The sequence below is a fragment of the Parambassis ranga genome, chromosome 22, assembly GCF_900634625.1.
Source record: "Parambassis ranga chromosome 22, fParRan2.1, whole genome shotgun sequence".
NCBI lineage: Eukaryota > Metazoa > Chordata > Actinopteri > Ambassidae > Parambassis > Parambassis ranga.
Genome location: NC_041042.1, coordinates 16822138 through 16837175, shown reverse-complemented (window position 1 = coordinate 16837175; position 15038 = coordinate 16822138). Strand labels below are relative to the sequence as shown.

The window sequence follows — 15038 nt, the reverse complement described above, 5'->3', positions numbered from 1 at the left end:
GAATCTCGAGCTCAAAAGCAAATAGTGGAGTACCTGAAAGAGCCAGGCAGAGGGGACTGCAGAATGCTTTTGAGGGGTAAATACACAACATTGTTTGTCAACAACCAGACAATATCATCAAAATTGATGCGAAAGCACCTGGGCCCAGTGTAAGAGGCAGACACCGTACATCCTGTTTATACAGTCCAGAGAAGCCTTAATCATAAATCAATGATGTTCCTGCACGGCAGGATGAAATGTAGTATGTAGCCTTAATCATTCTTACCAGTAAGAGCTGCCTGGTGCACGCAACAGTAATAATAACAGACAGTGATAGCTTGCTGCAGCAATCAAACTAATAATTGACACAAAATGTTCATCTCACAGGGGACATTCTGGGTCAACAAGTTTTTTTAAAAAAATTATAGTTTTTCAAATATTAAGCAATTTATGCGTCGTTTTTAACATGGGAGTCTATGGAGGAGCCTTCAAAACCACCTTCAACTTTGACATGTAACTAGTTCCACATGCTTTGAGCTACAGAAACCGTTCAAACATCACTCTGTTCAGCTCTTCGAGGGCTATTAAACTTGTATTCAGATTTGTTCAAATATGTTTAGTTTTCAAAATATTAAAAAAAATTCAAAAGCCATTTAACATTGAAGTCTATGAGAGAGCCTTTCAACGAGGGTCATCTGCCAAATGTATCTCCTCCAAAACAGCAAGACTTCACAGCGTCATCCGTCTCTTCCTTATGTTAGTGCGCAGGTAATGACGGTCCATCCATAAACAAACTAAAGAACATTAGTCCGTATGGAAAATGAAAAAGGTCCCCAAACACAAGAAACGAACAAAAATAACTTTTAATAAAATCACACAGTATTCTCAGCCATCCAGGTCATTTTCATTAGACCCAGAGCCACCCACTGAGGTCCTCCACCACATAAATTACGTTTCCCCACCAAAACACTTAGAACTGATGAAGCTGCTTGGAGGAGCAGAGAAAAGCTTCAAGGATCCTTAACAAGTCCAGCTGACCTGCTTCAAGCTCTTCAATGACGTGAAGCAAAATAGCGATTGTGTTGTTAGCAACGCCCAGTGATGACCTCACTGAAAACACTGTACACAAAATAAAAAAGTAAAAAAATCTCTTAATGTTACATTATATATTGATACTATTGATGTTCTTTCAAGTGCAGGTACAAGGTCTCATTCAGTCAGTATCTGGTCTGTTGATGGTCAAACACACAACATGTATTTACATCCACAGCTGCACAGTAAACAGAGGCTTCAGTGCAGCAAGTTGTCATACACAGTACAACCACTAGGGGGCAGAAGTGCCCCTAAAACAATGACTGTGAGACTGACACATGGAATAATGATGAAACAATCCTTTATTCACTCATGACCTCTATGATTGATCTGTTCTACTTCACTCTCAACAACTCACATGAGGATCCAGTATGATAAATCATAATTCCAGCATAGAGGGGCTCAGTGAATGTGGTCTGGACTCTGTGGAGGAGAGTCATGGTTTCAGAGACGCTGTAGAAGGACAGAATACCTGCTCTGTGATCAAGGTACACTCCTACTCTGGAGGAACGAGAAACTGGGACCTCTTTGTTGATGTTGTTGTGACAAAATCCGTACCCGCTTGGGTAACAATATAAAGCCCAAGACTTGTCATTTTGTCCAAATAGACATTCTTTATAGCTCCCTTCACTGTTGATACTCTTGTATGTGACTGCTACAAAAACTAACCGTTCTCTTCCACACTCCACCTCCCAGTAACAACGTCCAGTCAGACTCTCTCTACTCAGGACCTGAAACTTGTCAGTGAATCTGTCTGGATGATCAGAATAAGGCTGTGATCGTGTCACACATGTTACTTTTCTGTTCCCCTCTGATAGTTTCAGCTGTATGTATGCTGTGTTTGGATCCAGCGTGAGTTCACATGAATACTGTAAGAATCCAGCTCTGGTCTGTGGCTCTGGTTCTGACAGTAAAACATCCACCTCAGTCAGTGAGACGTTTGTCTTCGTCTCCCTCAGAGTGTCCTGTAGTTTGTCTCTGAGCTCTGACACAGCTGCTGTCACATCCTCAAAGTACCTCAGAGGACGGATGTTGATGCTGGATGAGTGTGTAGACTCACTGAGTGCTGACAGTGAGCGGTAGTTGTGTACAAAGTGGATGTGGTCCTCTGTGTGTGAGAGCTGCTCCAGCTCAGCAGCTTTCCTCTTCAGCTCAGTGATCTCCTGCTCCAGCTCCTCCTGACGCTCTGCGACTCGACTCACTTCAGCTTCCTGCTGGGATCTGACCTGCTGCTTCACATCAGAGCTAATTTTCTGGATCAGACGGATCAGCTCAGTGAAGATTTTCTCACTGTCCTCCACTGTTTTATCAGCAGAGCGACTGATGGCCTCCACCTGCTGTTGGAGCAGCTTCACATCTCCCTCTCTGTCCTGGACTCTCTGCAGGATTTGTTGGAGACTCTCCTGGAGCTCTCTCTGCCTCTCAGTCCTCTCTGCTGCAGCTGAGACTATGTCGTGGCCTTTATGTCCATCCACAGAGCAGAGATAACAGACAGACTGCTGATCAGTGCGGCAGAACATCTTCATCACCTCATTATGATGAGAGCAGATGTTGTCCTGGAGGTTCTTGGAGGGCTCCACCAGCTTGTGTTTCTTCAGTCGAGGCACATCATAATGAAGCTGCAGGTGTTTCTTACAGTATGAAGCCAAACACTGCATGCAGGATTTGAAGGCTTTCAGTTTTCTTCCAGTGCAGACATCACAGGCCACATCTTCAGGTCCAGCATAGCAGTGATCAGCAGGAGCAGCTTGGAGTCCAGTTTTCTTCAGCTGCTCCACTAAATGTGCTAACATGGTGTTTTTCACCAGGACAGGCCTCGGTGTGAAAGTCTTCCTGCACTGAGGGCAGCTGTGGATTCTTCTCTCGTCCTCTCTGTTCCAGTGGCTTTGAATACAGTTCATGCAGTAGCTGTGTCCACAGGGAATCGTCACCGGATCCTTCAGTAGATCCAGACAGATGGAGCAGCAGAAAGCTTCCCGCTCCAGACAAACACTGTTGTGGTTCATGTCAGCTCTTGATAGCAGGGACACAGATGAAGAACTGTACTTAAACCAGCAGAATAAATCGATTATTTCAGTGAGTCATGATGTAGAATTTAACCTGGTGCACCTGGAACAGTGTGGGAAGTTCTGACCCTCAGTTCACAGTAATGTACCACATTTAGCTGCCATCAGCTCCCTGCACAAGCTACCTGTGAGGGAGGGAACTACGGAAGCCCAGCAAGATCAGAACTACACGCTATTTCTTTTCAGGTTTCATTGTCAGTTAGTAAAGGAACAAAATAAAGGAAGTGTAACCGCCTCCAGCTGCTGCGGAGTCTGACTCCTCTGTTACTGACAATACAAACAGTCAGAACATGCTGCAGAGTTCAGCTTTTTCATAATCAATAACTCATAAATACATTGTGATAAACTCGGGTAAGAACGTGAATAATGGATTGGTCCAACTGTAGCTAACATGTGAACAAAGTGGTGAACTTACAGAGCACTTGTAGCAGCAACAGCTTCACTGTCCGAGTCCTCTTACTCTTCTTTGACCGCAGAGAAATGAAGAAAAGGGGGGCCGGCCAAGATGGCGCAGAGTCACCACGTTTTTTAAGACGTCTCCAGAAAAATAGGACTCCAAGCTGACTTACCACGGTATTTATGAAACCAAAACGAAATACTTGGTTTAGTTAATTAAAGAACTTAAGCTTAAATACCAAAACGGCCGGAAAAAACAACAAAAAAACCACTCCACAACTTAGGAACCGGACTTCAACTTTAGTTAGCCATCGGTTAGCTAAACCGTTAAAAAGCCAAGATGAGCGGTGCCAAAAGAGAAGACACCAAGCGTCCCAGAACTAGATGTCCGCCAAAGACGATGATCAATGAACATGACTACGCTGATGTGAACATTTTTGAGGACCTGGAAATTGACCCGGAGTTTACTCCTCTCCCTGAGACACCGATTAACAGCCCGGCTCCGAAAAAATCCTGCAGCGGTGCGCCAGAACCGTCTTTGCGATCCATTTTGAAAGCTGTAAACGACAGGGCGGAAGAGGTAAAAACTCTCATCAACCAAAACTCAGAGGACATTAAAGAGTTACAAAAATCCATTGGATATTTGCACAAAGAGGTCGATGATATAAAAGAAGACAACAAAGTGCTGAAGACAAAATGTGAAAAGTTTGAGACCGAGTTTGAGATGTTACAAGAGCGGGTCGCGGATGCAGAACGCTACAAGCGCAGGTGGTGTCTTCGTCTTTATGGTTTGCCTGAACACGACCAAGAAAATGTCAAAGAGAAGGTGACGAGCATCTGCCAAACGGTGGCCCCTGAACTGGGACCGAGAGCTGCTGATGGGATTGACGTTGTCCACCGGCTGGGAAGGCGTGACGGTAACAAGGCCAGAGGGATCATCATTCTTTTCGCCTATCGTACACTGAGAGATGAGATCTGGAGAAATGCGAAAAACAACTCCTTTCTGCGTGACAACAAGCTGCGCTTTGGAGAAGATCTCACGAAGGAAGATAAGGATGCCAGAGCTGCGCTGTGGCCCATCATTGAATTCGCAAGGATGGAAAGAAGGCACACTTCGTGGGACGCAAAGGCTACGTGGAGGGAAAAGAAATACGACGCACATCTTGACTGCCGTTAACAGAAAGGAACGTTTACCATTGGTCATTTAAAGGTGATCTGTTTTCACTACATTTTTGTTCTCACTACGTGAAGCTGAGTTTAAGTTCTTAATCTAGTTTTGGTTTTGATATGACGATTCAGGAGTCATTATATTTGGTTTTCGTCTTATTAAGGGTTCTCTTCATAAAACAAGTTGGATTTAAATGTTCTGTCTGTTAATACAAGGGGTCTGCGTGACAACATTAAAAGAAAAGCTTTCTTTTTATTCTCTAGGGAAGCAAAAGTAGATTTCATCTTTCTTCAAGAATGTCATTCTAATTTAGAAGATGTATCATTTTGGAAAAACCAATGGGGCAAAGACTTGTGGTTTGCACATGGCACCAACAAATCTGCAGGAGTTGCAATATTAAAAGATAATTTTAAAGGAAAAATTTTAGACGTAACATCTGATAGTAAAGGGCACTGGATTATTGTTGTTGTTGAATTTCACTCTAATACACTTTTGCTGGGTAACGTGTATGGTTATAATTCTGATAATCTAAATATAAATCTGCTGAACGAGTTAAAAGATGCTATTACCTTTCTATGCATTAAATACACTTTAGGAGATTTTAACATGGTCTGGTCAAACCAGTTGGACAGATATCCACCTAGATCCAGAAATGGAGATGATCATCTCATTGATTTTTCAAACAGTCTGAACTTATTGGATATATGGAGAATTCACCATCCCAATGACCGACAGTATACATGGAATAACAAAACATTTTCATCTCTATCTAGAATTGACTTTTGGTTGGTTTCAAGGGAAATTAAAGAACATGTATCAGAGGTGCATATCTGTCCAGCAATATTAACTGATCACAAATCTATTAACATAAAATTTAATTTCTCATGTGAAAAAAATAGAAAAATGTTTAACCACTGGAAACTTAACAACTCTCTGTTGAACAATGAGGAACTGATTATCGCTATTAAGAAACTAATTAACCAGTACTGGGCACTTGCAAAAACCAATAACGAATTTGGAAAATATTGGGAATTACTTAAATACGAAATTAGAAAATTTGTAATTGGTTTTAGCAAAAGACTTAATCAAAGTAAAAAACACCACTTAGAGCAACTGATAAAGAACATTTCAGACATTACCACACTTGTTATAGATCAAGATGATGAGGGGTTACAGACACAATTACAAGATTATCAACAAGAATTAGATGATATTTTTAAGGAGAAAGCACAAGGTGCTTTTATCCGGTCTCGTTTAAAGTGGATTGAAGAGGGTGAAAAGAATAACAAGTATTTTTTTAGTATTGAAAAGAGAAACTATGAAAGAAATTCACTGTCTAAATTAAATATTAATAACTCAATAACTGAAGATTATAATACAATTTCACAATACGTGTCAAATTTTTATAGGGATCTTTATAAAAGTGATATCTGCAAAGACAGCACAGATGTACTCAACTCTCTAATAGATGTGAAGAAAGCAAGTGACCATCTAAAAGAAGAATGTGATGAATCCCTATCTATTGAAGAAATAAAATGTTCTATCAAAAGCCTGAAACCCAACAAATCACCAGGCAACGATGGTCTAACCTCTGAATTCTATTACAAATTTTCTTCTGAAATCTCAGAATTTCTTCTTGCAGTTTATAATGAATCCATTAACAAGGAAGAGTTACCCCACTCAATGAAACAAGGTCTTATTACTCTGATTCCAAAGCCCAATAAAGACCCCTTAATTATTGATAATTGGCGAGGTATTACTTTACTTAATAATGATTATAAGATTTTAGCGTCCCTCTTAGCAAAAAGATTGAAAAGTGGGTTAAATGATATTATTCATGAATCTCAAAATGGTTTTATGCCTGGACGACACATCGCTGATAATATCAGATTAGTTTTAGACCTTATTCATTATATAGAGTTGATCCCTGGCGAGCCTCTAATTCTTTTTTTGGATTATCAAAAAGCCTTTGACACAGTTAGTCATAAATTTATCTTTGATACATTATGTTTTCTGAATTTTGGAAATTTTTTTGTCAAAGCTTTTAAGACTTTATATAAAGATAATAATAGTGCTGTAAAACTTCTCTATCGTACATCACACAGATTTAACATTAATAAAGGTGTGAGACAAGGCTGTCCAGCCTCACCTTATATTTTTTTACTGGTGGGACAAATTTTAAATTATTTAATCCGACAAAGCTCCTTTAAGGGAATCCAGGTCCTTGATCGGGAACTCAAAATATCACAATTAGCGGATGATACAACAATTTTCTTGAAGAGTTCTGAGGAAGTACCAGTGGCCTTATCTGTAATATCTACGTTCTCTGATATTTCTGGACTTAAACTTAATTTTAATAAATGTGAGATCCTAACTTTATATCACACTCAATTAGGAAATATATGTGGCATCCCTGTGAAAGACACTGTAACTTATCTTGGGGTGAAAATCTCCAAAAAGTATAATGAGGTAACAAATAACTTTACACCAGTGGTTGATGCCATCAAAAAGAAATTTAATAGCTGGCTTGTCAGAGACTTGTCTATATATGGTAGTGTTGTTAAGTAAAGCAGAAGGAATGTCAAGAGCCTCATACCTTTTTTTGACACTAGATGGCCCCAAATACCTCTGCTCTGATCTAGATAGAATTCTATTTAATTTCATATGGAAAAACAAATCTCATAAAATAAAGAAAACAATTCTTTCGAATCCATTAGCTGAAGGAGGTTTAGATGTATTGACCTTTACCACATTTAATCAAGTATTAAAAATAAATTGGATGAAAAGATTTAACAAAAACCCATATAGTTTATGGAATATCTTCCCAAATTACGTTTTCAATAAGATGGGAGGTCTAAATTTCCTTCTACGATGTCCCTTTTCGGAAAACTTCCAGTGAAACTAGCCAATTTCCATCAGCAGGTTTTGCAGTGTTGGTCTTTATTATATAAACACAATTATTCACCTCACAACTGTATTCTATGGAATAACGCTTACATTTTATATAAAAGCAAGTCTGAACTATATATATATATATATATATATATGTATATATGTATATATATATATATATATATATATATATATATATATATATATATATATATATATATATATATATATATATATATATATATATATATAATATATATAATATATAATATATAGTGGGGGAACATGTCAGCTGATCATTATTCACTCAGTCTCCACAAAATGTGCCTGATAAGACGTGAACGAATGAGCAAGTGAACCGGTGTCTTTAGAAGTGGGGGAGTCAGAGACAAACTCAGGGTTTATTGAAGGAAACCTGCTCCAGACCAGGTTATGTTTAGACTTAGGCACCGTGGTAACAGACAACACCAACAGACAACGACTATGAGACTGCCGGAACTTGGTCAGAAAACACATTACATAACTGAGGTAGAAAGTGAGTGTGATACAACATGAGTTGAAGGAGACAAACAGAGGTTGTCAGGGGACTGTGAGATGGCGGACACAAATGCAGACTTAGCCGGAGTGAAAACAAACTCAGTTCCTTTAATATAAGCCAGGGTTCGGTACACGGGTGATCAGTAAGCGTGGCAAAGGTACAAGGGACAAAAGGCAAAACAGTAGTCAAGAATCCAAGCAGGGTCGAAACACAAAGGATCCAAAAACACAGGGCTGAACACTGAAACACCAAATTACTCACTGAAACCAACTGGCTGAAGAAAGGCTGGGACACTCGGATTACTCACAAGACGAACTGGCAACAAGGGGCAGGAAACACACAGGCTTTATACACAGGAGGGCGGGAAGACAATTGGACACAGGTGAAGCACATTAGGGCGGAGGAGGTAATCACAGGAGGGGGAAGGGAGCACACATGAGGAAGGAAGTCAAAACACCAGAAACAAGAGGGAGAACAGTGGCTACAAAATAACTGGTAAAACTGGAACTAATGCAACAGAAACTACAAAATAAAAGACCTGGCTGAAACTATGACAGAGCTCTGTCAATATTGGAGTGTGCTGTGTAATATCAAAACAATGTGAGAGTCAATAAGGGAGAGGCAATATTTGTATAATTCAGGTGAAATACATTTTAAATAAGGTTGACTCCCTGTTTGCATTTGAACTTGTGTTGCATGTGAACTTTTTTCTGTCTCAGAGTGTCCTGTAGTTTGTCTCTAAACTCTGACTCAGCTGCTGCAAGAGTTAAATATAATAAAATAGAATATAGTACAGTAAAAAATAAAAGATAAGAGGAATTATGCACAAACATTGCACAGCAGCATAGATTGTACAGATGTATTATTGCACATATAAATTATTGCACGTGTGTTGTATCAGGCGGGCTGTGCTCCTCCCTCCTTCTCCCCCTCCTGCCAAAAGCAGAGTTGTAGAGTTTGATGGATCGGGGGACAAAGGAGTCTCTGAGTCTGTTGGTCCTGCTCTTGGGGAGGAGCAGCCTGTGACCGTTCAGGCTCCTCTGAGCACTGATGACAGTGTGCAGAGGATCACTGGCATCGTCCACAATAGCCAGAAGTTTTCTTAGTGTTCTCCTCTCTGCCACTGTCACCAGGGAGTCCAGCTTCATGCCAACCACAGAGCCGGCCCGCCTGATAAGTCCAGCCTGTTAGCACACCTTTTGTTTATGTTACCCCCCAGCAGACAACAGCATAAAAAGTGTACTGGCCACCACAGACTGGTAGAACATCCACAGGAGTTTCCTGCAGATGTTGAAGGCTCCCAGTCTTCGCAGGAAGTACAGACGGCTCTGGCCCTTCTTGTACAGGTGATCTGTACAGCATGTCCAGTCCAGCTTGTTGTCCAGCCACAACCCGAGGTACTTGTAGTTGTCTACAATCTCCACCTCGTCGTCCCTGATGGTCACTGGACGTGGCTGTGGGCTGGATTTCCTGAAGTCAACGACCAGCTCCTTAGTCTTTGAGGTGTTAAGCTAGAGATGGTTCATCTGACTCCAGGTGACAAAGTTGCTGACTACACTTCTGTACTCATCCTCTCCATCATCCCTGACACACCCCACAACGGCTGTGTCATCTGCAAACTTCTGAATGTGACACAGTTCTGAGTTGTAGCAGAAGTCTGAGGTGTAAAGGGTGAAGAGGAGGGGGGCCAGCACCGTCCCCTGGGGAGCTCCGGTGCTGCTGATTACAGTGTCTTTTAGCCTGATGTCCTGGGGTCTCTCCATGAGGCAGCAATCCAGGACACCAAGTAGTGGTCCACTAGCATCTCCCTCAGTTTGCCCAGTAGTAGCAAGGGCTGGATGGTGTTGAAGTCCAAGAAAAGAATCCTAACTGTGCCCCTCCCTTTGTCCAGATGTGCTTGAACACGGTGTAGGAGGTAGAGAATGGCGTCCTCCACACCCACACCTGCCCGGTAGGCAAACTGTAGGGGGTCCTGAGCCTGATGCACTTGGGGCTTGAGGAGGTCGAGGATGAGACGCTCCATTGTCTTCATCGTTTTAGGTGCACTAATGAGGCTGCTGTGGTTGCTGGGAAGAATGCTGGATCTGGGTGGACTAGCCTGTTTTCCATCCTCCTATCAGACTGCTGGTAGCATTTAAGGATCACTCACTCCTCCACTTTTTCAGTGTACCTCTGTGGTAGAACTCAAGCTGTTCTTTTGAACGTTGGTGTCATATATTTGTGCAGAAATATAGAAAATCCTACAGGGTTGACAAACTTTAAATTAGTAACCATAAATTGTAAATAAAAAACTGTAAATAAAAAAGAGAGTAAACTGTGGGAAAGCAGAGTAAAAATATTACTTATCAACTTTTTATTCACTTTTGTATAGCTATCATCTACTGTAATGTAGTAAATGTCCAAATATCCAGAGCGTCCAGTGGATAAGGTAAATAAAGGTAAATAAACATCAGAAAAACTAAACTGACAAATCTTAAATGTTGTGCTGTAACAGAGGAACAACTTGATATTTCTCACCAAGTCTTAGAAGCAAGTTTAAACTACTGTCCAAATGGACCAATCCTCTCCTAGAAGTGGGCGGGCTTTGTTATTGCTCACTCAGACAACTTCCGTCTACTGTGACAGAAGCTAGTAACAAACGAGCTAGCTTAGTTCATGATGGTACATAGTAACATCACTGAGGGAGACAGACGTTGTCCAGTTTAAGTTTCAGTGAAAGTGTGGAGTTAATTTGGAGCAGTAAACAAGGACGAAGGAGGAAGGAGGTGACTGTCAGGCTCTATGCACCCAGACTGTGACGTGTCAAATGAACAGTGTCATTATCAGTGGGTCTGTTGCAGGTGTGTGAGTTACACTCATGAACAGGTGTGCAGAGCCGTCAGAGCTTCTGTTTCTATTAAGCACATTAAATATAGATTTAGTTCAGTGTAACTAAACATTTGCTTCACTTTTAGTGGAATGTGTTCACTGGTTTATTTTGGTTTATTTTATTTTTGTCTTTATATGATGGGAGGATTTAAATGCACAGGTACTAACATAATTCTAGCTTTGAATGCAATTAGGCTAACTAGCGCCATCTGGTGGCTCCTGTGCACTTCACTGAGTTAAAGCTGAGACTTCCTCACTCACTCTTCCTAATCAACTATATTTGCCTTATTTATTTTGCTATATTTTGTTTTTTAAAAAAAATATGAATAGTCCGTGTATGATGGATAGTCCTGAGACTTGTATAAGGATGAGAAACCTTTTTTCATTTGTACTAATTTTATTTTTGTTTTGTATTTTTCTCAGCCTGTGTCTTTTGTAGGGTTACAATAAACCTTTGTCCCTTACAATACATTGTTTTTTTTCTTCTTCACAATAAAAGTAAAGTCCATGTTTGTGCATGTAGAAGAGCAACAATCAATATGTTACCATGTGAAAAACAAGTCATAAATATTATAATAGTCATCAACATCATTGTGAAAATAATAATTATATCTGTTGTCATTCCTCACTGTGACCACTAGAGGGAAGCAAACATAATAACTTGTTTTACAGGCTTGGACAGCCAAAACTATATTACTAGTAGTAAAGCAAAGCTGTTACAAAGACATAGAAAAGGCAGAACAACAATATTCAACAGATTTTGAACATTTTGAACATGAATAATGGGAAAACAATTTTTTTGTATGTTCAAATGAAGAAGGGAAGTTTTAATGTTTCTCTGTTGTTTCTGCACTGAAAGAGAAACAGAGACCTGCTGAGGCCCTCTGACACACTGATCAACTATGAACACATATTGGTTAAAATGCACAGCAGGTATTCACTTAGAACCAAAAGCCTTTCTAAAGACTCTCTCTGAATCCTCAGTAAGTATGTTAAGGATGTGACTCAGAACTCTGGAGGTTGTGACATAAGAGAGGCCCATTGCTATTGGGATTCCAAGTATTGGAATGAACCTGGATCCTTCCTCTGCTGCCATTAATGCAGCTGTGCCTGCTAGTGAGGCCATCACTCTGAGGAGAAGTGTAGGGGTGACTTCTGCTGCAGCCAGTGGTGAAACAATGACAGCAAGCAGATCATCATATGACACACCTGTTCTGGCAGCAACCCTCTTCATTGTTGGAATATCAAGGCCAAACCCATGTACATACTGTGTGATAGCAGCAATCAGTATGCTTACATCAACAGCAATAGAAAGACCAGGAACAGGAACAGCTGCTCCAGCTGCAGATGCAGCAGCCCAGTATTTAATTTTGGACTTAAAAGCCTTTTTCTTTTTAGCAATGATCTCCAGGCTGGTGATGGGTGTGGTCATCAGCAGAGCGTCCCTCTTGTGTTCAGGAAGTTCTCTCTCTAATGTCTCCTGTAGCAGAGAGAAGTCATACTCATGGAGCTCAAAGCTGGACACCAGGAAGACCTGTGGAGACTCAAAACCTGCATCTTGAAGACCTGCGTTAGAAAAAAGGACAAAATACAACTCAGACTTGATCATTGTTGTTATTAAAAATGACTTTCAGACTCTAACGAGCAGAACATCATGACTGCTACTGTATATGTATATGTATATGTTTTGGCTTTAACATTTACCATAACACACAGTTGTAAACATGTAATCAAAAAAGAGATTTGATGTTTCATAGAAAGTAACAGTTGAGCTGATAGTAAATTTGGCTGTTCAGCAGTTTGTTAGATTTGTAAGATCACATAGTTACATGACAGTTCATTACAATTTGTGTGTTCAGTCCATAGAGTGACTTCTATCAGACAGGGAGCTGTGTCAGGGTGTGACGATGCAGACAGCAGCAATAAGTCATCTTAGTATGATTTTCTGTAACCAGCTTGAGTTGATAATATTAAATTAAATTATAAATTAATGGGGTCCACAGAAAGAGCTGAGGACCCTCTGCACCCCCACTGTAACATTAGCCTATGCATTGAACTGCATTGTAATGTTGTAATAGGATAACATTAAGTACAGAAAGCTCACCTTTAATGCAGTCCTCCTTGATGTCTGTCAGAGTCTTCTCTTTGTTAAAGTTGCTCTTTCTACTCCTTTTCTCATTATCTAAATCACTGTCGATCTTTGAGCGGACAAAGTAGAACGTTTTCTTCATCTTCTTGATCTCCTTTGCGAGTTTGACATCATTTTCTGTGAAGCGGTGTGCTGAGATGATGATGAAGAAGTCAAACTTCTCCAGTCCAACTTTCTTTTTGTATTTTTTAGCTGGAAAGTTGGTGGTGCCGATACCAGGGAGATCCCAGAAGGTCACATTAGGATAGTTTGGATGGGGGTATGCTGTAACCTCTTTGGTGGTTTCCTTACAACCAGTGAGTGCAGCTCCCTCATCTTCATCATTTAGATCTCTGAAGGCATTAATAAAGGTGGATTTACCAGCGCCAGTCTCTCCAGTGACGGCGATGTTGAGTGGGACGTTGTTCTGCCTTTCCAAAACTTCATTGATCTGTGCCGCAGCCAGGCTTTGATCACTGTTCTGCAGTATTTGTCTAATTTCAGCATCAGTTTCAGCCTCCATGATGAGAACTAATATCTGCAGTAAAACAGAGGTAAACATAATCATTTCCTTTCATGACATAGCAGACAGTCATCCATATGTTCTGCACATATGACAATTTAACTCTTAGTTTATTTTTTTTTTAGAGTGACTTTTAACATCAGTCTAGGGACTACAGATGAAAAATAGCCCTTTGGCTAACTCTGGCATATTTGCAGACATGTTAATTAATATACACTGCCCCTGAAATAAAAAAATTAATAAATAAATAAATAGTGGAATGAATAATTATTAGTCCATTTCAAAATAAAGTACAGGGTCAAATGAAAACAGGTTACTTCAGTTCACAGTGTTGGGTCATGGCTAATTTTTGCTTTATATGGTCAGACAGACGTCAGCTGCTTCACCTCTGTGTGCATGCGAAACACAGTGAACCAAAGACACAGATACAAACTCAAATATTCAGAATTCATTCAAATTCACACCCTTGTGCACTTAGTCTTGTTATCTTGCAGCTTAATGTATCAAACGTGAGTATGAGGGATGATCTTCAGAACAAATTCATCAAATATTGAGGCCGTATGTGTAAAATCAGTAAATTCCATGATAATACTCACCTGGATCCAAACTTATGAGTCCTTCCACAGCAGTGGGTTCGTCTGGTTTGAAACAGTAGTTTCACTTTTGTGACTGATAATGTGTTTGCAAATGACACAGGGGTGGTGTCTTCTCTGGCAATATCTGTGGTTCAGTTTGTTCTTCAGTCAACAAAAGGTGGAGACAAACAGGAAATGAGCTGTTATCTATTGATTGACAAACTAATGACAGAAACTAGAAAATGTTGCTAACAGGCGGTTAAAATGTGAATGCACACTAACCTGCACACAAGGACAGAAAGTGATCTTAGAAGACCCCTTAAAATAATAACATCCATTCATAAATGATGAGGATGTTGGAAAATGATGCATCCACTACACTTTATTGTGCTGCTGCATTCTCTTGTGGAATAGATCATCATTGAACTTCAGTCACTCTCCAGGTGTGATCCTTTAAAAAGACTTAACACTTAGACAGAGCCAGACTTCATTGTTGTTTAGATATACAGCCAGTGTACAAAACACAGACTAATAATATTTAAGTGAGTAGTGAGTGCAAATAATCCTTCATTAAATGACCTTATCGTTCGATTAACAATTAATTGATAAGCTGTGATTTTCCTGAGAGCCTAAATTTCCCTCAGGGATGCCTGCCTTCCTGTATTAATCCATCCATCCATCTTTAACCGCTTATCCGGGGCCGGGTCGCAGGGGCAGCAGTCTAAGCAGGGACACCCAGACTTCCCTCTCACCGGACACACACAGATGCCTGGAACACCTCCCCAAAGAGGCATCCAGGAGGCATCCGAAACA

At 40.4% G+C, this 15038-nt stretch overlaps 2 protein-coding genes across 3 annotated transcripts; both read right to left on the bottom strand.

Annotated features, from left to right (window-relative positions):
- Positions 1 to 1355: 1355 nt before the first annotated feature.
- LOC114428071 (tripartite motif-containing protein 16-like) lies at positions 1356 to 3117 on the bottom strand. The gene has a single exon (XM_028396398.1). The coding sequence runs from the start codon at positions 3075 to 3077 to the stop codon at positions 1407 to 1409; it is 1671 nt and encodes a 556-aa protein (XP_028252199.1). The 5' UTR covers positions 3078 to 3117; the 3' UTR covers positions 1356 to 1406.
- An 8284-nt stretch (positions 3118 to 11401) lies between these two features.
- Positions 11402 to 14642, bottom strand: LOC114427648 (interferon-inducible GTPase 5-like). 2 transcript variants are annotated; one of them, XM_028395822.1, is made up of 4 exons: positions 14508 to 14642; positions 14247 to 14387; positions 13104 to 13665; positions 11402 to 12565 (listed from the first exon to the last, which is right to left on the bottom strand). In XM_028395822.1, exons 3-4 carry the CDS (start codon positions 13648 to 13650, stop codon positions 11937 to 11939), a joined length of 1176 nt encoding a protein of 391 aa, XP_028251623.1. In that variant the 5' UTR covers positions 13651 to 13665; positions 14247 to 14387; positions 14508 to 14642; the 3' UTR covers positions 11402 to 11936. The 2 variants fall into 2 exon arrangements, with proteins under 2 accessions (XP_028251623.1, XP_028251622.1); XM_028395821.1 differs by having other exon boundaries at positions 14247 to 14551.
- Between the last annotated feature and the right edge of the window lie 396 nt (positions 14643 to 15038).

Excerpts from the sequence above, each read along its gene's own strand:
- LOC114428071 (XM_028396398.1), bottom strand. The coding sequence starts at position 3,077 with ATGAACCACAACAGTGTTTGTCTGGAGCGGGAAGCTTTCTGCTGCTCC.
- LOC114427648 (XM_028395822.1), bottom strand. The coding sequence starts at position 13,650 with ATGGAGGCTGAAACTGATGCTGAAATTAGACAAATACTGCAGAACAGT. Across the intron at positions 12,566-13,103 it reads CAAGGAGGACTGCATTAAAG|GTCTTCAAGATGCAGGTTTT; the intron begins GTGAGCTTTCTG and ends TTTCTAACGCAG.